The sequence below is a fragment of the Chlamydotis macqueenii genome, chromosome 2 (assembly GCF_036417535.1).
Source record: "Chlamydotis macqueenii isolate bChlMac1 chromosome 2, bChlMac1.mat, whole genome shotgun sequence".
In the NCBI taxonomy this organism is placed as follows: domain Eukaryota; kingdom Metazoa; phylum Chordata; class Aves; order Otidiformes; family Otididae; genus Chlamydotis; species Chlamydotis macqueenii.
In genome coordinates this window covers 15,510,942-15,533,167 of record NC_141557.1, presented here as the reverse complement: position 1 = coordinate 15,533,167, position 22,226 = coordinate 15,510,942, and the positions used below count along the sequence as shown (strand labels likewise).

The 22,226-nt window shown below is 41.7% G+C and overlaps 1 protein-coding gene and 1 long non-coding RNA gene across 6 annotated transcripts in view; one reads left to right on the top strand and one right to left on the bottom strand.

Moving 5' to 3' along the window:
* Positions 1 to 13,450: 13,450 nt before the first annotated feature.
* Positions 13,451 to 16,408, bottom strand: LOC147601596 (uncharacterized). Of its 3 annotated transcripts, none has more exons than XR_015257815.1 (3): positions 16,341 to 16,408; positions 15,153 to 15,239; positions 13,451 to 14,573 (listed from the first exon to the last, which is right to left on the bottom strand). It is a non-coding gene; the product is annotated as an uncharacterized LOC147601596 (long non-coding RNA). The 3 variants fall into 3 exon arrangements; XR_015257816.1 differs by lacking the exon at positions 16,341 to 16,408 and adding an exon at positions 16,087 to 16,150; XR_015257814.1 differs by lacking the exon at positions 16,341 to 16,408 and adding an exon at positions 15,618 to 15,805 and having other exon boundaries at positions 13,452 to 14,573.
* ZEB1 (zinc finger E-box binding homeobox 1) overlaps positions 15,327 to 22,226 on the top strand; it is a 116,221-nt gene continuing 109,321 nt past the window's right edge. The window contains exon 1 of one of the 3 annotated variants that reach the window (XM_086742024.1): positions 15,327 to 15,430. In XM_086742024.1, the coding sequence (XP_086598150.1) occupies positions 15,373 to 15,430 (58 nt within the window). In that variant the 5' untranslated portion in view covers positions 15,327 to 15,372. Of the gene's footprint in view, positions 15,431 to 16,112; positions 16,337 to 16,358; positions 16,476 to 22,226 lie in introns of those variants that run through there. The other 2 variants (XM_086742025.1, XM_086742023.1) reach the window with 2 other exon arrangements.

Sequence of the window (22,226 nt, the reverse complement as noted above, 5' to 3'; positions counted from 1 at the left end):
TTTTTATAGGCTTAAAAAGCATCATTCAGCCTGGTTAAAGAGCTTACTTTTGCAATGCAGACTGAAAAATAGAGCGCACTCATGACACAGCAGGTAAAACTGAAGGACAAATGCATACATGCTATGTGTGAGGCAACAGATCTCACATTAGGAAAAAAGAGGGGGAACTGAAAGAGAAAAGACTGGGAAGTAGGCAGAAGAGGACAGGAGACAAGAATAAGTACTAACAACCTGAGTCAACATTAGCAAGAAAAGACTCCCTGAAGGGAAGAGGTCCCTTTCTCACGACTTCTCTGTTTATTGACTCAAATGGAAGAAGATAGATACCACATTGTGGACGTGTTTTCTAATTAGAAAACAAACTAAAAACTATAATTAAAACATTGGATTTAAAGAATGCATGAAAAGCAGCCTTATTGTTTTGCCTGTGACCTGTTTAGTCTGCTTTGAGCTTTTTAGAAGCTCAATATCAGAGGTTATGGAACAGATGGAAAAAAGTAATGCCAGCACATTTTTTCCCCTTAAGCTAAATAATAGGACATGCAGTGGGCAGATACCACCTAAGTGGTAGACAAAACCTTGATTTAGCTTCTAGAACTTGCAAGCACCATAAGCATTGCAATTTTTAATTACTGAAAATCAGTGTTATATCTTTAATCTGAAAAAAAAACCACCAACCAAATCTTCCTTGATGGTTTTAGGATGCAGTAATGTGTTCAACTTCCACATCAAAAAAAGTCCCAGCTCACATTGTTTATCCTTCTATCTTATTCGGGAGGGGTGCTTTCAGCACGCTGTAAATCAGTTGCATATCCAATATCATTAACCTTAACACAGTCGTCAACAGGTTTTGAAGCTCTGCAATGTCCCTGGTCATGCTCACAGTTTGCAGCAATCACGACTAAGTCGCATACATACTCCCATCAGATTTTCTAGGTCTAACGAAGCCACAAGAACATATGTGTTTCCACTGATCCCACGCTTAAGCTCACTGCAGGAAAAGCTGCTCAGGCTTGCTTTAAGCCTGAGGTTAAATGGAAGACGACAGATAACCTCCAGGGTCTGACCACCAGCATTTTGGGGAATCTTGGCAATGATGGCACTAATTTGTCAGCCAGGCCCCTTGGCGTTGGGTCTACAGTACACCCAGCTCTGAGATGTTTCCAAACTAGGAGCAGTAGGTCTCATTTCAAGCCTTTTGGTTTGTGAACTTATCTCCAAATACACCCACGGGAAAATGGTGACCTGTCAAAACCCAATATCTTAAATTATTGACATACAGAGTAACCTGCGAAGGAAAACACATTTGCTCTCTTGTCATGAAAACAAAAGATTGGCACTGCTTCTGTAAACAAGACTGGTTTTTTTACCAGTAGTAATGCAAGTTCTACACCTTTTTGCTTCTTAGAAGATTTTATCGATGACAGAAGAAAACTAACAGAGGGAGGATACATGGACATTGAAGAGCAGAAGGAATTTTTACTTTGGTAGAGTGCTGAGGAAGCTTCAGAACCAAAGCCTCTGACTATAGCACATCAATAATATCCCTCTTTGGTAGCAATGGGCTGGATATTAAAACTGTATTTAATGGAGAATGGAGCTCAGATGTACAGCTATATACAGATACTGTCAATTGATCTCCACTGCCCAAGATCCTAAAATTATGTCATCTTTACACATCATAGATATTTTTATTGATATAGTTAAAAATACCAGTTCCCAAAGAGCATTTGGTAATGCCTGCTAGAAAAACACCTAGGAAGAAGTCAGTGAGTCAGAGGGGCATGTTTTTGGTTTTACAGCAATGTTAAAGACAAAATTCATTTATAAGAGAGAGAAGAAAGTCTACACTTCTGAAGTTTTGTCTATATTAGGGAATTTTACTCATAAAACAGAGAAGCAAAAAAAAACTTTATACATTCCACCAGCTAAGCCCCACTAAAGTTAAAATTGCTGGGAGGTTAAATTCGTACATATTTCTGCTGCCTTTCAGCATTTTTCCTGGTGGATCAATCAAGAGTTCCTCAGTGAGCTAATTCTGTCCCTCCTTTGGAGCATGCTCAGAGTAGATGATAGATTTTTTTTTTTTTTCACGTCTATGTGCTAAATTTGCTGAGATTTTCCACAGAAGGCAGAAAAACACCCCAACAAGAGGGTGACATATCTGCCAAATGTTAAGCTAGGTGTTTAGAGCTATATGGTCTAAGTAACATATTTTTGTTTAATTTGCTTTATAGATGCTGATGAACAATTGGCTGAACTTCTTCCTCTTTATCTACTGCATCCCTCTGAAAAAGAGTAAAATTGCAGGAGATATTCAGAAAAGGAAACTCCTGCCTAACCAGTTAAAATTTAAATAAGCCAACAGCTGAAATTATAGCCAACTAAAACCTGCCTCTTATAATGGAAGTGTCAGACATCCTTAATTACAAGTCACTACCAGTTCTGCCTACAACACAGTAATTTCAGTTTCATCCGTAGAAATTAAAGGAGTTTAGAGGGGGAAAAAAATCCACCTATTAAATCCAAAATCCAGGCTGTTCCTTCACTACTGCCCTGCTTTGGGCCAGCCGAGCAGCTACAGAATTCCCACCTCACTTGTTTGCTGTGGTTACACAGTCCTGTGTTATTTCCACTATCTCACACACAGAGCCAGAAGAACTTGGAAGATGAAAGGAGTTTTGCTTTCAAATATTTTCCTTTTAAAAGCTGAAAGCTAAGTGTAATTCTATTAATGCATTATTATTTTGGAGGGACTGCTGAAGTCAGGAAATTCCAAGTCAATGCTATATTATATTCATTGTGCAGATGTACCACTTTCTATTCCTCTTTTCCTTGTTAAATATAACCTGTTGTGCTGTGTTTTTTATTGCGGAATGTTCAGTGGGACGGTTTCTGCAGCAATGCTGGAATTGCCACCCAGGGGAGATTAGTTACATCTGAAAGTGAATGGACAAAAATGAAGTGTAAAAAATGGCTGAAAGCAAGGCAGTGTGTGCCAGAAAACGAAGACCATACTTGATTGCACTTTCACTTTGATAGATTCAAGACACTGCTCATTTTCAGAGACTTTTCTGGGAGGTCTTCCCAATATCCCACTACGGGTAGCTTTGTAACTAAAACTTTGTTTTATTTCTTTGTAACACTGTGTGTCAAAAATTTGTACTGAAAATTCCAGGGATGATTACTAGATCAAATATTTCAAAATTCTCCTGTTCTTTCTCTGCACTTCTATTTTTGAACACTTCATTCTAAAACAGTTAGGAATATAAAGTAAGGCTATTTAAAATGAGAGAGAAAATGAAACACCAAAAAAACCCAACAATCCAACACTACACTCCAAACAAAAAAGCCCATGCAAAACCCAAAAAACCAAACACAAACAAAACCCAACCCACGAGTTCTCAAGCTACTGACGCTGACTTAGAGCCCAACCTTTTCCTCCCAGACATAGGTCATCATCCTGCCTCCAGGCTCTTCCTAATCGATCCTTAATTGCCGGCTGATGCTTCAGAAGATCTTCCGACCTGCTCTTTCTCCTTTCTCCTGCTGAGCAGGGCACTAATGGGGCCCTTCCCCAGGCTGCAGAGGGGTCCTGGTGGGGTTCCAGGGGCTCCCAGCCAGCCGGGCGCTGCCGGGACCACTGGAGCTAGGGCTGGGCAGAGTGCGTCCGGCCACGGCTGACACAAACCCCTCTGGGCCCTTGTCCGCTCTTGACGCTGTTGGCTGCCAAATGCAAATCAGAAGAGTTTTCAGAAACCTCTGGTTTATTGCTCCTCTAACCAAGCAGGAATTAAAACACTAGACTGCAGTTTCTTCGCTTGCCATTTCAAGCCTGTTTTTAGCCAGCACTTTGCCAAAAAAGTTATTTTGCTGGACTTTCTTCCCAAAGCACATTTTTACTTCTCCTCTTGTTGTCTCTCTCTGCCTTTTCACGAGCAGCTTTCCAGGCTGTGTGCCAGTGACACCCACTTCCACCCATTCCTCCTTCCATCTGCACGCCCGACTCCAGACTATATTGCCTTCCATTAAGTTTTGGGTAATGAAGCTATTTCAGCTGTGTCATTCCAAGAAAGGACCGGAACTGCTTTTCACTTTTTACTGCCCTTAGATGAATGAAGGGCAACTACGGACTGATAACTCTCAACAAGTCGCAATGAAGCACTCTCATATATGATATAACTTGTTACAAAATACTAAATACACTTTAAAAAAATAAACAGATGCCATGTACATCAATTTAAGCAGGGAGAAATGGACACTAAGCACCAGCAGCTGTGTGTACAAAATATAAAGCACTGATGCTGGCAAATCTTACAGTAATGCACACTACAGACAGCTCTGTAGGGCCTTGCTACTGATTAATCGGTCACCCCAAAAACCCTTCTCCAGTAGGAGTCCTGTGGATGAAATCAATAGGGATGAAACTGGGTATGGCCTGCAACTGCAGTTCTCCAGTGCTGTGGGTCATGGGTCTCTCCTTGTATTTTTCCTGGATATTATTCAAAAAAAGAGGCCATGAAAGCACTCCAGCCCTCCTGCTTCCTTCCATAACTTCCTCAGATCCTCAGCTGTAATTAGGACTTCCAAGGGAGAATTTGTATTCACTTAATGCTGACTTGACTCAGCAGAATGTGGTGAGGCACCGGCCAAAAATCTCCTTGTGTTCATCTTGAAGAGTACTGTTTTCCAAGGAACAGCGTCCTGTCTCTTCTTTAAGGGCCATCTATAAATTCCAGGACCAGTTGGATAAGCAGCGCTGTCAGGTGAGGAGGGAACACGCTCTCAGAGACGGATGCACTGCCAGCAAGCAGAGCGGCTGACAACTGGTCAGATGCACCCTGTTTAGGAAACACGTGGTTAGGGCTTGACAGAGCAGCACCAAGAATTTCATAATGGAAAATGATAACAAGGAGATTACCTTTAGCCTTGTGGAATGTGATCTAATCCCTAATAGGAGAGGCATGGAGACAAACCTGACACTCTCTTCAACGCATATATTAACCGATGTCTTACCATATATCATAATCAGCATACCTTAATCTTTGTGTGTTTCATTATTATTATATTTAACTGTGTCATTATTATTATTAAATGACTGCTCCTTATTATTTTATGCATAACACTAAGCCAGTAATTTCTTAAACTCTTTGACTCTCTATGGACAGGAAGGTTATACTCACTTACCATCTAATAGAGGAGTTTAGCTTTCATCTGATACTGCTTTGCATCTTGCTTCAATATGTTCTGATAAAACACGGCAAGCTGAAATATACTTTCTAATACTGGAATGATGTTTTTCTTACAAAAAGATCCCAGATGGTCAGATAAGAGAAGAGAGGTCCCTTACACTGAAATAAACAGTAACTTGAAAACTGGATATTACTAGTCCTTAAAATCAAACGGCATCTCCTAAAGGGAAAGATGAAAAAATGACTGCTACATCATCATCCTGACACTTATGTTCTCAGGCTCCAGATCTACATTCTGGTATTAATTAATCCCCATGTTTTCTTTTTGAGATCATATCTGTAACCAGGAGGTAGGAAGGACTCTACATAGTCTGGTGATGGACTACGGTCCAAGGAGCACTGGACCTCTTGAAGAAGCAGGAGCCTTCCCATGACTTCAGGAAGTGATGGATCTCTGTAATGTAACAGCATGCTTACCTTTCATAAACTATCTAGGAAAATACAGGGAAAGCCATATGGCATCTCCTAAAATTAGGTATCACTTAACATAGTACCTAATTGTAAGGCCACAGAGCCTACACCTGCTGGAACTGGGCGTAGCACGAAATGTCAAATGCAGATTTAGATCTGAGTAGGACTGCAAAAGGGAAATTAAGTGTCTTTGACATTCTTATAATTGAGGAAGAAAGAGCTTCCTGATTACTTTGTTGAGATTCTGATGGGGAAGAGCAAAAGGTTCAGAGCAATCTGAATCTTTTCCCAGCAGTAAAGTGGAATAAAAAATACTTGGAGCTTTTCTGTTACCTACTCCCCCATACTACTCCCCCAGAGATGCAGAGATGTATACTCCTAGGTGGTGCTTATCATTATAGTAGATGCTGTTCAAACAAAAAAAAAAAAGTCCAAATGAACCCTCAAACACTCTTCTTGGTTAAGGAATTTCCCATGTTGTGACCTCAGCTAGTTTCTCAAAGCATTTGGAAAGCCACCTATAATGAATGAAACATGTCTGACATGACGTATGACCTTCCATTTATTACACGTCATATAAGTAAAAATCAAACGTAAGTATCTATCTAGAACTGTTTTCCATGGAAATGCCAAGATTGTCTTCAGAGTGGGGTTTGCATAAGCTGCATGATTACGATTTGGGAACTAATTTCAACAAGGAGGAAATATATATTAATACATTGCCAAGTGACACATCTTCTCAAGGTGCAGGGTAATGTAGCTAAGATAACATGGGATAAAAATTAAAACTGTATGACTGAAAAGGGAAGCATTAAAATTACCATCCTGTAATGTTGCCACCCATGCTGGATATAGCTGCAGCTGCTGAAAACAATATTGACTGTACAACTGGAAATGGTAACTTCTTCAGCCACTTCAAATAAATAGGAAAAAGACTGAGTCTGCAGCTGCTGGTCCAGCATAGTACTTTTAATTTGAACTACCGCTGTTTTCAGTTTGCTAATACATGGGGATTTGAACAGCAGCCTCGGCTGTGGTGGTAGTAATCTCCTGGGGAGGGGTGGGGCAGGCAGATGCGGGTATAACCAAGGGATCATGAATCTAGGCCAAGCCCATGACTTTGTGACCTTCCTAATCTTTAAAAATAGCTTTATGCATGCATGTATACAAACAGATGAAATGTAATAACAGTTATACACCATAAATATTATCTAAAATTGTTTTGCGTATTTTTTAATATTCTGAAAGGTAAGAAAAGCTAGTGAAGAAAGGCACCTTGAGCTCTCGTGCAGTAGGACATGAAAGACAGCATCGAGTAGCTAGCAAGAAAAAGAACATACAGCTGAATTTGCATAGAATACCATTTCAGTTTAGCCATGGGTTTTGCTCTGGCACACATGGATATTCTGTCTATTATTTTCTTCTGTGCATGAAGAATGGCCTGTTTGCTGAATTTTGCATTTCAGCCTAGGTAGTCACAGCAATGGACAGGTCTGTCTGCCTGTCTCTTTTTTTTTTTTCCTTCAGTCTTGCCCAAGTCAACAGAAAGGGTTATCCATCACTATACCACAGGAAAGTGGCTGGGAAAACAGCACCAAAACCGTTTCCTTAGGATTCATATCAGTATGCATCAGTTTGAGGAGAATGGAGACCCAAGCAATGCGTATGTCCTTAAAATGCAGTCTCAGAGGCTGTAAAACTAATGTAGTGCATTACTATTAAAGAGAAAATGTGACTGTGATTTAGTCTGACTCAGATTAAGACTAGACTGTAGTTAAAAAGTCTCAAAATAAACTGCGAAAAATAGTTGTGCATAAGCTACTTTTCATGAGGGAAATTAACAGTAGTTGCAAACATAACTTTTCAGACTTTCTAGAATAAACACTTAAGCAAGCAACAATGTTAAGATAAAAATGTCACAGAACCTATAAATACTATTTAGGAGCAGAGCAGTCTTTATGAAGCTATCACCAACTAAAGATAAAGCAGTCTAAGGTGAAGCATGCAAGCAAGTATAGTCCTGGATTCTTGCTGAAAAATGCTATTGTAGTGAGAAGCTTTGCCATTTTGCAAATTAATCTTACACCTAAAATTAGCAATGAATCCCCTAAGTTCTTGATGTTATTTAGAATAAATGTTATGGCACCAAAGCACCATTATTAATAACAGTTAAGCAAATTTCTTCTGTCATCTTCAAGATGCTGCAATGATGAATCCAAATACAAGCACACCTGGCTGCAGGAACAAACTTTGAGCTTTTGAATTATACATCTTTGCAGAACAAGGTTTTCAGAGTTATCCTCTCTATGCTAAGACTGCCCAAATGTTTTATAAACATCTGGCTGGATTACAAATATATTTTAAAAAGCAATTTTTTTTCATGGCATAATGAATGCTTTTGTTACCTTTGGCATTGCGTGATATATGGTACATTATGCGAACATCCACAGAGCTGGCACAGCCTTATGAGGGAACAGCATCTAAAGATGCTCAGTTGCAGGTGAGGCAACAAATTCTAGGACTTTTCACCTTACAAAACTGGGAGTAATAGTTAGAGTAGAGAGATGAATCATCTCCATAAACCTCCACAACCTCATGACAGGAAAACAAACCCCACTGACTGGACTGATGTCAAGATTAAGAGATGGGGTGGGTTCACCTCACTTAACTTGGACACCTGCGAGGTAGACCAGGCTCTGCTGACTAGATCCCCACTAACTACCAAGGCAGTCTGGAGGGACCAGCGCAGAAGTAACACTCTACATAAGGCAGCAAAGTCCCATGCATGATCACCTACTACGGTCACTAAACATGAATTAGTCATAGCCTACAAGAAATCAATTGCTCCAATGAATGCCTACCAACAGTTACTGAAATAGATAATTAATCTTTTAAATAGAAATAAAATTACCTAAACCACATAAAATTTTAATTTTATTACTCCAGATAGCTTTTGTATTTGTAAAACTCTGGTCAGAAAAGATCCTGCAGGCATCTATGTTCAAACAAAGCTCTTCATCATCGCTTTCAGCCTCTGGCTAATCCTAATTACTCAGGACTTTTCAGTTAAATTCTCTGTGCACATGAGGATCTGTTTCCAGTCATCCCTACAGCTGCCTAGCTCTTCACTCTACCTAAACACCTGCAGATCTTCAAGCTTGGCTTTTCTCTACCTGACTGCTCTGCAGAAGCTGATTTGGGCCCTGTGTGTGTGAAATCCTGAGTGTAATCCATCTTTAATATGAAATCCCAGTAGTCATTGAGTTCCTCCAGAATATTAAAAACCAAGGTTCAAGTCTATCCTCTCCTCAAAGAAATATGAATCATCATCATTCACCAATGATGATGGTGGTCTTCATCTGTACTGATGAACACTTTTTGTTTCTATAAAATACTTAATATAGTCATTGAACTAGAGAAAGGTGATAACCCAACTGCCAGAATGTTTATCTAAGTGGCGAGAGTAGAGAGTATTCCAAAGTACATTCTCTTAAGATGACACAGAGGGTCTTGTCCTTCTGCCAGTACTTCCACAGTCAGCATTCAAAAAAGAAAATGAGTGTTCTTCAGAATATCTAAAGCCCAGTGATTTAGGGTGCTACCCACCATAGACATCTCTGTTCCAACCTCCCCAGTAAGAAGAGAGAATCTAAGAAAGGGAATTTTTAAACCATTTGGTCCATGGAAACCCCTGGACCACCTTCTCTGCTTGTAACAATTGCTCTAATCCAAGCTTTTAATACTTGGGTAAAAAAGACATTTTCTAGTTGATCCCACATAAAATCTTTTTAGGCTTTTATTTCCAGAAGGGAAAAAAGAAGTTTCTTGTTTGGATGGATCCAAACTAGGCTTTCCTTGTTTGATCTCGCAACCAAAAATTCCTGATATGCATAGCCTTACATGAGAATCATAATCCCTTTCCAATTCTTTATCAACACATGATTATTCTTGCACTGAACTGCTGTTCCCTGCTCCAGTAAACTAAACTCAGATATAATTACATTAGATTTTACAGCTCTATAGTGCCAACAAATTTGGTCTGTGCATCTGAGCTTCAAACATATTATTGTCCATTTTAATACTGTATGTTTGTATTTGACAGACAGACCCTTACCTTGCCAACGGAGAATCAGACCAGCTATGCAGAGTACCCCCAAGCTTCAGTTCACATCTCAGAAAATAACCATAACAGTATCTCTGTTTCCCCTTATGGCACTGACTGGTGATTTGTTGAGGTTTCAAGCAAAATTACACTTTTAATTATATTTGTTTGTTTGTTTTGGTAGACTGTCATCTTTTTTTCTGTTTTTCTTTATGTTAAATCTGTATATTCAGAATATACACTGCAAGCTCCAAAAACTATGGCAGCACCAAATCAACAGCTTCCCTTTATGTATTAACAAACATTTCCTGCAGAAGCATCATGCATTTTGCAGTGAGAAAAAAAAAAAACAGAAGACAAATGAGACAACAAATGAATAACTTCTAACATTAGAATGTGTTCCAGCAATTACAAAACTCAAATATAAATGAGAAGAATATGCAATGCAATAATTAAGAAATCCATTTTAAGCTGAAATTTAAAGAGCTGAGTGAGCCAGCTGTACAGATATCATAACAAGAAGAATAATTCCAAACAAGAGCCAAATGAGCAATCGTACCAAACTGTGAGACAGCAAACAACAAGAGGGCTGGGGAGTAGAATTAAACCAGAAATAGTGTGTAAGTTACAGAAGGAAACAAACATGAACCACATGGGAAAATATTCACAATACATTAGCGTTTAATTAGATAATATAATGGATAAGGACACTTATGCAGAGTCATCATAAACAAAGATGAATGGAAAATGTGCTACTAATAAAACCGGGTAATCTAACTGCACTACAACTGTAATTTGATCAGTCAAAAGTTCAGATGTAATTTAAACCAAAACATAATATTTTGATACAGTATTTTGCTACTGCATCCAGCAGCAGAAAAGAAAGTATTGAAGTAGACGTTCTCAACTGGAGTTCCAGGTACTTTGAAAACAAACAAAAAAATCATAACTGTTTGCAGTCCAATGCTTGTACCAAAATTTGCATTCCAAGTCCATTTTGAACACGCAAGATTTGCCTTTTAAATGTAGAATGTGGAATGACCTTTTTGGGTTTTTTTCCATTTTTAAAATAATTTTTTCTTGTGTGAAGGCTCTGAAACACAGATCACATCTAAAGTTAAAATTAGCATAAGAATGGAATTGTAAGTCCTGGTTATTTTTTCATACGTTTATTTTACACAGCACACCAATGTGACATAGGAATCAGCACAGGTTAATTGCTTTCAAGAGAAAAACAATATGCAACAAGTAGGGCAAAAGGAGAGCAAGAGAAACAAAATGGTTTTGAAGGCCTTTGTGATCTTCATGAACACTTTTTCATAACAAAGATGACGTCTGAAAAGTCAATTGCATATAGGCAAGTCATTATAGCTATATATATCTATGTACACATTGATGCTTTATGGCAGTTTACATCCTTACACTTAAATCTTTCAAGCAGGTACAGCCTTCTCAAGTCGTGCAAGACATGACAATTTATTAGAAATCATAACTTCAAGCTTTAAATAAATAAATACATTCATGGTGAAGTACAGAAATAGAAAAAAAAATATAAGCTGTGCAAAGTGGAAAAAAGGGTAATTTATCTTGATAAATATTTACAAACTCTGCTCTAAGTGAATGTGCAAATTTCAAGTGGCTTTACCATTTTTTGAGATTGTACAACATCCCAGGGTACACCTTCAACACTTATTAGATTCACTTGGAAGTAAAACTAGAAATTGAAAGACCCTCTGGAAGGGCACTAAAACTGTATGTTGATATATCTAAAATCCACATTTTATTCAAGATTAGTTCCTTGGCTAGCTGCAGTCAAGCTGTGTATTTCTAGGTCATTGTTCTCCTAGTAAATCTTTCAACTACAATTTCTACAGAGGAGCAAAAGCATATTTCCAAAAAAATAATAAAATCATCAAGTGAAAAGTAAATTTCAAGAACTGACATTCCAAGAAAATACATGGAAGTGAAAGTAAAGTTTCACTAATGGAAATCAGAAAAAAAAAAGAAAAAAAAGAATCTCCACAAACCAGAAATGAAACAAGAAACAATTTACTGAGTCATCTTTCACTGTAATTCTAAATTCATTCAACTAAATGAACACCATTAAATCTAGAGTACTCAAGATAGGATGTGAAACTTGGCTTCATAAACATGAATAAGGACTGATTTCTTTTATTTAATAATACATACTCAAGAAATCATAAACCATAACACAACACACATGACTATTTTTAAAATGGAAAAAACTGCCTGTAATAATAAATAGCTGGTTTTGAGCATCCGTACTCCAGTGTGACTACTGAAGTATTTTAATTCCTGTCTTCAGACAATGGAAATAAATTTCAATAAAGTGAAGTACAGCAGCTATGCAATCTGGCATTTCAACTACAGCTTAGGGTTGCCTAAATTCCCACACAAATTATGTAACTAGAGACAAACAATTGCTATGGACAACCACTGTCTTAGAATTCCTCCTTTAAAGAAACATATTCTCAAGCCTGCCACATTCAGCAGGATGCAGAAGATATACTGCTTTACTGAGATTTTGCAAATTAGTACATTGATTAATTCCTGCATCCTTGACTGAAGTCAGATTGAAAGCTGTGCCCCATAAAGAAAACCAGGATTTTTCGTTCTTACTTGCAACACAAACTAGCTCAAATTATATATACAATGTGCTCATGTATTGCAGAACACTACAAAGAGAGCAGGAATTTTAACTAGCGCATTTGCATCCAGGATTAGAAGCATGTATTAGGCCAAAACAACTTGACAGTAGCTGCATCCTTGACCATGATGCTTTTTAGCACAGTAAATAATGGGAACTTGGTATACAAGGATGTGAAGGGCCCAGTTGCTTGGATTAAATATATCAAAGTTTAAAAACCAAAAACCCACTTATCTGTTTACAAGTTGTGAATGTGACACTTTACAATGAGTAGCAACTGCGGTAATCAACAAATTCATGCAAAACACCATCCTCTGCTTTTTTAGTTTCTAGACTTCCTTTGGTATAAAGATAACGTATACAAAGATTGCTTTGGTTTTCTCTTCTCATTTATCAAAACTATAGCAGTGTAGAGCTAGCAATGCTCCTGCCAGTTCCAGTTCTGCTCTTCAGAAACTAATGGGCAGCAAGAGTTGTCACCGGTTTCTCCTAGCTGCTTGGAAATCTCAAGAGACTAACGTGCAGACACACACTATGGCTAGTTGAAAAAGAGCACTAACAAACACCAGGGGACTGTTTTTCTCCTCATTCTGTTAGGAAACAAAAATTGCTCAAAATGAAAAGCCAAGAATTCTTATCCAGAGGCAAAAAGTGACAAAACTCAATGAAAACAAGCTACTTTAAAGTTGCTTAAAGGGAGACCTGGAATTTTGTATGGATGCGCAGGGGAGTATTGTTATAAATCTACAAGTATGTTCACAGATACTTTATTATTTTTATTTTTGCAACTACTTTCTAAAACATGACAAATTTTAAGAAACTGAAAACTTAGCATGAAAATCTATACATGATATTTTGGTTAAATTCATCCATAGAATGATTAAAAACATCCAGGAATTCCGAAGACTTTAAGGCCTCATTTGCAAGATGCTTCACAGCCACAGGTATCTTCTGCACAAAAATTTGACAAGCAAAGATGCTGAATTATTAAAGCAGGACAAAAATTAGATTCTGCCTTAAACTTTGCAATTCACTCACTCAAAATTTTGCTGACAATTTTCACTTTAATTTTGTAGTTGGTTCCATATTGCAGCTCTTAGCTACCCTTGTATTTGAAGTTCAGCACTCCCAGCTAGCGCTACATCTAATGCTTCTAAATGACTTCTATTAGACTATCAAACACTTTGTACTGTTTGACTTGTTAGCCGCCTTCAATGACTCTCAGGTTGATCCTCATTAAATTGTCAAAGTCAGCAGCCAATTCGCACTGGGTAAAGATACACGTGTAAACCCACTACACTTAAATTTACCAAGTTTTTGAGATACATTAGACATATGATTTGTAAAGAAGGGCAACAACTGTTTTAATGTGAGTACCCAAATCCATGATTCATGTACATTTCTGAGAGTACAAATAATTTTGAAAAAATCCCTCTAGACCTTTACCTAACTCTGCATCCAGTTTAGCCCTATACCTCTTTTCTAAGCATTTCTGACTGTACTGACTTCTAGGGAAGCTTCAGCTGTAAGGTACTTCCACAAACTGCCAGTGTTCAACAATTCATTTTCTAGAGACATGTTACGCTGCTTCCATGAGATGAAGTGATACAGCACAGCGTGTGAACACATAGCTGTAGAATAGCTAAAGGCCTCAAATTCAGTAGCATATGTATCAATTACTTATTAAAAGTATCCCATTAACAGAAATGCTCTCACTGAAATCTAATTTGTTTGGATAAAAGCATTCCCCAGAAGCACAGAACTATAAATTCTACAGAATCATCTCAGGGTAAGGGGGAAAAAAAGGAAATAAGAAAGCCTAGAAACAAATGGAAACAATAAATTACTTTATTGCCTGAAGTGAAAAGTGAAAGGCAAGAGTAAATAAATAGTATGAGTGTTTGATGGTAATGTTATTGTTGATACATTAAATATGTTTATTAAGCCCAAACAAAGTTGTTTATTAATTATCTGTGAAAAATGGCTCCCTTCCCTTTTTATTTTTTAGGGCATGGAATTTTATACCTCTTCTCCTTTTCATAAAAACAAGAAGTACGACTAAAGAAAGCCCAAGAACGACAGGTTTCAGGGCGGTGGGAACAGCATCACTCTCGTCCGCCTGTTTGTTTCTCGGTCAGACCTGTAAGGCAGGATCACCGCCACGGTGGGAACCAGCCCGGGCTACCACTCTGCGCTGCCGTCCCCGGCCGGGTCACGGCGAGGGGGCCCGCGGGGGGTCGGGCTGCAGAGGCGGGGGCCGACAGCCCCCACTGGCGCTCTAAGGCCGGGGGCAGGTGCCCGGCGCGGGGGCGAGGGGAAGCGGGGCCGGCAGAGGCTCAGCCCCGCCCGCTCCCGCGGTACCTGGGGGCGGCCGCCGGTGCCTCACGCCGAGCAGGCCGCAGGGCAGCGGGCCGGCAGGCACCTGGCAGCAGGGCGGGAAGCGGGCGGCAGGCCGGCCCCTCGAGGCGGCGGTGCCGGCGGCGGACGCGGGGCGGGGCGGGCGGAACCGCCCAGGCGGGGATCCCCCTCCGCTGACCCCCCCCACCCGCCCAGGGCTCCCGCCCCCCTCGGCCCGCCCCGCCCCACGGGGATCCCCCCTTGCTGCCGCCGACGGAGGGCGGGGGGGGGCGCACCCCTCGGCGGGCCGGGGGTCCCCGCGCGGCTCCGGAGCCGCCCCGCGATCCCCTCCCCTCCTGGCCGCGGCCGCCGCTGCCGGTACCTGCGGCCGTAACTTTTCCCCCGCCGCCGTTCAAACGTCCTGCCGTAAAGCGCCCGTCTCCCCTGGCAACAAGGTTCCGGCCGAGCACTAGGTGTAGGAAGGTGATGTAAAAGTAAAACCACCCAGTGTCGTAAACCAGGTCCGGGGGGGAGGGGAGGGGAGGGAGGGGGGAGGGCGGGGGAGGAGGTGACTGGAGCATTTAGACACAAGCGAGAGGATCATGGCGGATGGCCCCAGGTGTAAGCGCAGGAAGCAGGCGAACCCGAGGCGCAATAACGGTCAGTCAGCCCGCGGGGCAACGGCTCGGCCGCGCCGGGGCGGCGGCAGGGCTGGGGCGGGGGCCGAGCAGAGCCGTCCCGAACGCGGAGTGGGGTCGGGGGGGGGGAGGTCGGGCGGGCGCGAAAGTAATTCCCCCGCCGCTCCTCGCCGGGAGCCCGGCTCCCTCCGCACCGTTATATCCGCTACCTGGTGCCTCCCTCGCCTCGCTGTCCGCCTCCCTCCTCCGCCTAGCGGTGCCTCCGCACTCCGCCGCCTGTCCGGGACCGTTACACGCTGCCTTCCCCCACACGCCCCGCGACCGCCCCGCCGCCCGCCGCTGCGGGGAGCGGGCTCTACGAGGGGGGGCCCAGCCGCGCCGCCGCCCTCCGGCCCGTGCGGGGAGCGGCGGGGGAGCCTCCGCCGCCCGCCCGGCCTCGGCAGCCCCAACTCCGAAACTTGTTACCTGCGCGCCCCGCCGGAGCGGGGCCTCACCCCCGCCACCCCCTCGGCTCCGGCCCCGCCGCCCGCCCGGGAGCGCGTCTCCGCCGCCCGCCGGAGTTTCCCCCCCGCCCCCCACTTTCTCCGTTCGCCCGGCAGCGGGCCGGCTCCTCGCTGCCGGCCGGCACCGCGGGGCGGGCTGGCGTTCGCTTTTCGGGGGAGGGGGGGGCACACACACCCGGGGATCGCGGCAGAGGGGACGACAGCGCGGCGCGGCCGCCCCGGGCCGGCGGGAGGGGGCCGGCGCCCCCGCCACCCGCTCGCCGCTTTGGCCGCCTCCTCCCCGCCAGGAGTCGGTCCCCGGCGGGCGCCCCGCGGCCGCGCTGCCTTCCCGCCCCGGGTCCCGGCGGGGCGATGGGGAAGGGAGGGCCGCTCCCGGGCGGCGGGGGCGGGCGGCGAAGTTTCTTCCCTTCCCTCTGGCTTCGGAGGTACCTGTTTGTATAATAATGGGTGGTAACGGTTTGGCCGGGGGCCCCCGCTCCGCTCTCCGTGCGTGTGTGACCGGCTGCTGCAGTCTATATAAGGAATTACATTTACATTTCAGACTTCAGGGCTGCTGTGGAGTTGGTTTGTTGTTTTTTTTTTTTTTTTGTGGGTTTTTTTTTTCCCTCTCTCCCCCCCTCCGCCCCCCCGCCCCCCGCCTTGGTACGTGTGTTACTTTAAGATGCATTTGGAAGGTACACGGCAGGGGGAATAAACGCTCGGAACACCCACTCTCTACTTATTTTCTGGAAAATGGAGAAGTAGTTCGGTTCTCGTAGCGACTCTTCGCAATAGGACGTAAAGCAGGAGATTTTGTAACCTTCCTTGGCAATTTTAGGTTTTATGTGGCATTTCCTGTGCAGGGTCACAGATAGGAAGGCTTTCGCCTGGGATCCGAGATGTTTCCAGACGCAGCGAACGGGCTCCGAAATAGCTCAGAGCCAGGATCGGTGCCTCTCTCCAATCCTGACTGTGTCGGGCGTAACGCGGTGATAAATAACGGCCTTTCGGGGGCTAACGAGTTGGTTTGATTGCTTTGAACTTAGGAGGGGTTTCTTATTTCTGCTTTGTGTTTTCTAGCAGGTATTTTTGTTTGCATGCTCACGTTATTAATTCATTGTCTTACTGTAAATATTTACATTTAGTTGATGATTTGGCTGTGCTAAAGGTAAGTTTGGAAAGTGCTTTTCTCTTTACCTTATTAAAAATGTTGATGATCCGAGAAAGGGGCTTTTCTTGTTGCTGACGACATGTGTGTGACATGTGAGTCTGAACCACCCAGCGTCTGTGCAGGAGCTGTAAACATGTTTACCTGAACAGGAAAGAAAATGGATTTTTCTCTTAAAGATCGAGTGATATGAATATCATGCTATTAGAGCATATCAACAGATGACTTGAGAGAGAAATTTTCTTAAAACCTAGCGTTTTAAATCAACGGGGAAAAGAGATTCTTGATTGCTGCAGCAAATGGCAACTTGTGCAGGTAGAAAAAAAAGATGGTGTTTAGTTTTCTCCTGCCTGCATGTCAACCCCCTCCTGTCTGCTGCCGTCGTTCTCAAGGGAGGGATTTATTTACCACGCTTGCTGTCAGTGTTTTTCCTTTGTGCTTAATATTAGAAAACCAGATTTGAGGCTGTTTAGCACGAAACGTTTTGTCTGCAGCGTGTATCACTCACAGAAAACAAAAGGTGTATAAGATGTGGTATCATTACAGGTATCGTTCATCTTCATCACTTTTGGCCCTCATTGCTGCACCTGTTTTAAAAAGCCTCTGAGTCTTTATCAACTAGTTCTGCAAGGTAGAATTGTAGTATGTCTTGTTTTAGGCTGGGTTTGTTTTCTTTTTTGAGCAATCAAAACCAACTTCAGTCATTGTGCATTGAAGCATCAGGATCGGTTAGATAATAGATTCTGGATAATAGAGATTTCTCAGCAGTGGGTTTATGTTTGACTTGCAAATGTTTACTGAAGAAAATTACTGGAAAAACTGTTAACCCTTTAACCTTTAAAATAGATATGGGACTTATTTTTCTTCTAAATTTCTAAATGTACTTTGCTGTTATAGGTGAGTATCATCTATTAATGAGAGATCAGCATACAGGAGATGCTCAGCAACTGGCTTGTTCATCATATACACTAAACAAATTTTATGCTTTTTTTTTTTTTTTTTTTTTTTTTCCCCTCCCTTTCACACAGAATGGGAGTTTACTAGGGAGGAATTGCACTTGACATCCGGTAAACCAGTTAATAATAATGGGTTATGGCATTTAGTTACTCTACTCTAAACTTTCCTTCTGTTTATCTGTTGATAAACTTAACACAGCTCTTCTTGTACTGTACACTTTTTTGGTTTGTTTGGGGTTTTTTTGTTTTGGTTTTTGTTTTTTTTTCTCCCCCCCCCCCCCCCCCCCGTGTTTGGGAGCCAGAACTTATGGCTGCCATCCTGATTCATTAACTGTAGCTGGACAGACAGTCTTACCATCTTAACTCTAGAGCTGGTTCCTTTTCTACCTTGTTTATTGGCCCCTACAGGAGATCAGGAAAGGAGCTGATTGGAGCTGCCGTTGAAGCCTCCACTTACAAGAAAATCTGGCTCTTCATACTTGAAGAAAACTATCCTGTGTCATTGTCCTTACTTCTGGCTGGTACACAAAAACATCTGCTACAGCAAAGGAGTTAGCGAAGTGTTGGGACGACAACACCATTTTGATAAAGCAAGAACATAGCGCTGGTTGGGAGTCTCTCTTCCTATCTTCCTTTTCCCTTTCTCCCCCTCTTCCAATTCTATTGAAAGCTGTGAAATGGGGAGGAGAAAAGAGGGATGTGATTTTTGCCAGTCATCTGTATTGTCACGCTATGTGATCCTGTGTGGACTTTAAATAGATTCAGTATCAGCAAAGGCTTTCTTATTCTGAGTTGGTTTGCAGGATCAGGATTAATTGCTTTCTTAGCATCTCCTGTATATACTGTAGGATAGTTGTAATTCTTATTAAACAGCAAAACTAAAAGTAACACATCTTGTTCTTCAGCAATGCTGTGGGACAAGTAAAACAAGCAAAATACTTAAAACTTTCCTTACTGCAGGGTTAAAAACATATCAGCCTTTTATACTGATGTTCTGAAAATAACATAAGTATGCCTTCAGGTCTTCAGATCTGTATTTAATGGTAAGAAGAATGTATGAGTAAATTCTGCATGCTGTCAGGTATATGTAAGGAGAGGGTATGAGGCAGGTTTGGTGGGTGGGTTTTTTGTTTTGTTTCGTGTTTTTTTTTTTTTTACTCAGAGTTAATTACTAAAAGGTTATATAGATTACCTCTTTAGAGTGCTATTTCAGTTGCTTTACAGTTGGATTCCCTCTCTTTATTAAATAATCATTTCATATAAAGTTTTGTTACAAAGGTAAGGACTGTAAGAAGATCATAAGTGCCTTTGAATAAGGCAAAAGCTCAGCGTATTTCTGTTAGCTCCAAGGTGTGAACTACTGGCAGGATGTCAGGTGTTAGTGACGCTTGGGATACAACATTCCTTGTCATGCCTTTCTTCTCTTGCCTCCCTCGCTTTCTTTTTCACTAGCTATAATGTTTTTTACTCCAGCATTAATTTAAATTTGCAATTTGGGAATTGAGGAATGTAGCCCGAGTTAAAATTCCAGGCACAGTGGACAGGTCTACACGGACAACTGAATTAACTGTTTGAGTCCAGGGAAACAGTTAAACAGTTTCATATAAACAACTAATCCTTCTATTTTCCTGTTAACTGTTGAAGTATAATGGGAATACACTTAATGTCATTACCTCTTCATTTTTCTCTCAGTAATCGGTGCTTGTTATTTTAACAGTTGTAAAGCAGTGTGTTTTAAGGTGATTAGCTACCTGAGGGAGGTTTTTTTTAAGGTGAATTATTGTCTGAAGCAGTTTTCCTTGCTTACAGGACTCTAGTAAACATGCTGCTGAAATGGTTGATGAAAAGTAGCAAGTAGATGAAACTTTCCCTCTGATATGGGCTTTCCTATCATAGAAGTTAGTCAGATCTTTTTTTAGGTTTTTTTTTTTTTTTTTTTTAGCTAAAAGTTTGAGGATTTGACTTCTGTGAACTCAGCCCAAGTTTTCTGTTGAACGTTTTCTATGATAGCAGATATCCCTCCCCAGTGAGTCTCTGTGAACTTTAGGCTTTATTACAGGTCCTGCTAATATCAGTGTCACTGTGTCACTGAGCTCCCCCATCAGCAGCACTGGGGAAGGGGTTCTAGAGCCATCCTCTGCCTCCTTCCCCACTGGCACTCAGGTGGTGGTGTTAACCTGTCACTTCTTCTTATAGAAGTTTTACGGTAGTGAAGGGAGTGGCTGGAGTAATCTAAAGGAAAAATATCAGTGCAATCCCTTTCTTCATGTGGAAACATCTGTTTTAATAGGGTTTAAAATGCCAGTGAGGGATGGCAGACATTTTTTAACATGCATGAGACTCTATTACTGTGTTAAAGAAATAAAACCAACTTCAGTGAAGCTTGGGTTGTGGGTTTTTTACTTGTTTGGTTTTTAACTGATTTTTGAGCAGCTGCTCTCTGTTGGAGGGAAACTGCTGCAACTCCAGTATCTAGCCAAATGGCTCTTAAGAATCCTTTCTTCTAAATTCAGTCATTATTGTTTACCAAAAATATAAGCTCATTGCTTGCAACTCATTAGCTGTTTGTATTCATTTCAAAAACTCTAACTAATTGATATTGCAAGCTGATTAGGATACGGCGTGCTCTGCTGACTGTAAATCCAGTATTTAACAGTACGTACTGCATCTCTGGAGATCATAAAGATTCTACTCCTGATAGGTTTCACACAAATACAGAAAACAAGAGCTTGAAAAACAGAAATAATTCTGGTTTTATGTAGGCTTTCATACAAGTTCTCAAAGTACAGTTCGGGATGAACTTCAAGTGCTTAATATCAGTGTTCCTGAAATTCTTGGATACATTTTTCAAAAGGGCTCACCAGGTAGGATCTTCTCCATTATGGGCAAGTAAGCAGGGCCTGGCTTGCATCTGTGGTCTCAGAAACTTTGGTGCTTCATTCTGGCAGCTATAATAGGCCTGTTATTTTTGAGAACTAAATTCTCCAGTGACTTACCCAAGGTCACACAGGAAGTCCATAGCAAGACTGAGTCTCAATCCATTTTTAATCCTTGGGACTGCCCTTGCATTTAGCTTGATCTAGAGCCTTAAAGAGAGAGAACAGATTTAACATTTAGCAGTTACTATTCCTTTCAGTTTAAGTAATTAAGCTTTTTCATATTTATTGTCTCAAAATACCTTTACTTTCAGCAAACAAGTAGCAGTATGCAAAACTCAATTTTCTCTTTAGTCATTTTTAGATAATATTAAGATAGTATCTTCACTGGTGATGTTTCCTGTCTGTATAGTCAATGTTGATGTAGTGATGTGCTGGAGAAGTAGAATTTTGTCTTCTGGTGTTTTTTGTATTCCTAAATCTGAAGTTCAGTAATGTGTAGGTAGGCAAAAGTAAAACACAGCAGGAGGGAATTGGCTTAAGAATCAACATCCATACTCCGATGCGTGGGGTGTTTAGAAGATTGTTTTCTTAGAGGTTACGGTCTGGGCAGAGATGATTTAATCAGCTACTGATTTTGTTGGGACAGCAATGACTAAAGAAGAGTCTCAGCATGTGACTGATATTTCTAATATTTGAAAATGATTCCTACGTAAATAAAAAATAAGTGTAAGTCCTCTTTCCCCAGAAATATGTAAATAAACATCAGACTTGGGAAGTCTACTTTATGCATGCCAAGTCTAGGTTTTACCACCACTGCCGTTTGTCACCAGGGGCTGCTGCTGCTAAGGTGGAGCCATGTGGGAAGTGGCTCTGGGTGCAGGTGGGTGCTCAAGAAGCAAGGTGAGTGTGGAGAGCGGTCTGGTATCTTCACTAGTGAAGATGTGTGGTTAGCTGTAGTCACAAGACAGTGCAATAGATCAGTTATGATGGGGACTCTCTTGTTTTGAAGGAAATGCTGTTTGAAACCTTTAATAATTAAAAATAATAATAAAAAACCCAAGACGCCATGGGGATGTATATATGAGTGGGCAGGGGTGCGTGGGCCTGAGGCAAAGAGTGTGTGTGGGAAGTAGGGAGGGTGGAATAGGGAAGGGAGTTGTCTGCTCCTCACTGAAGGTCTGATGCCTTATTTCTGATGCACCTTGGTGGCCTTCCAGGGAGTGATGAATCAGGTCCTTGGTTGGCTGTGTGAGAAGATCACAGTGGGAGATAGCTTTGACCTCAGTTGATTAGGTGATACCTTGAAACACTGGGGTTGTTGGGGGATTCTATA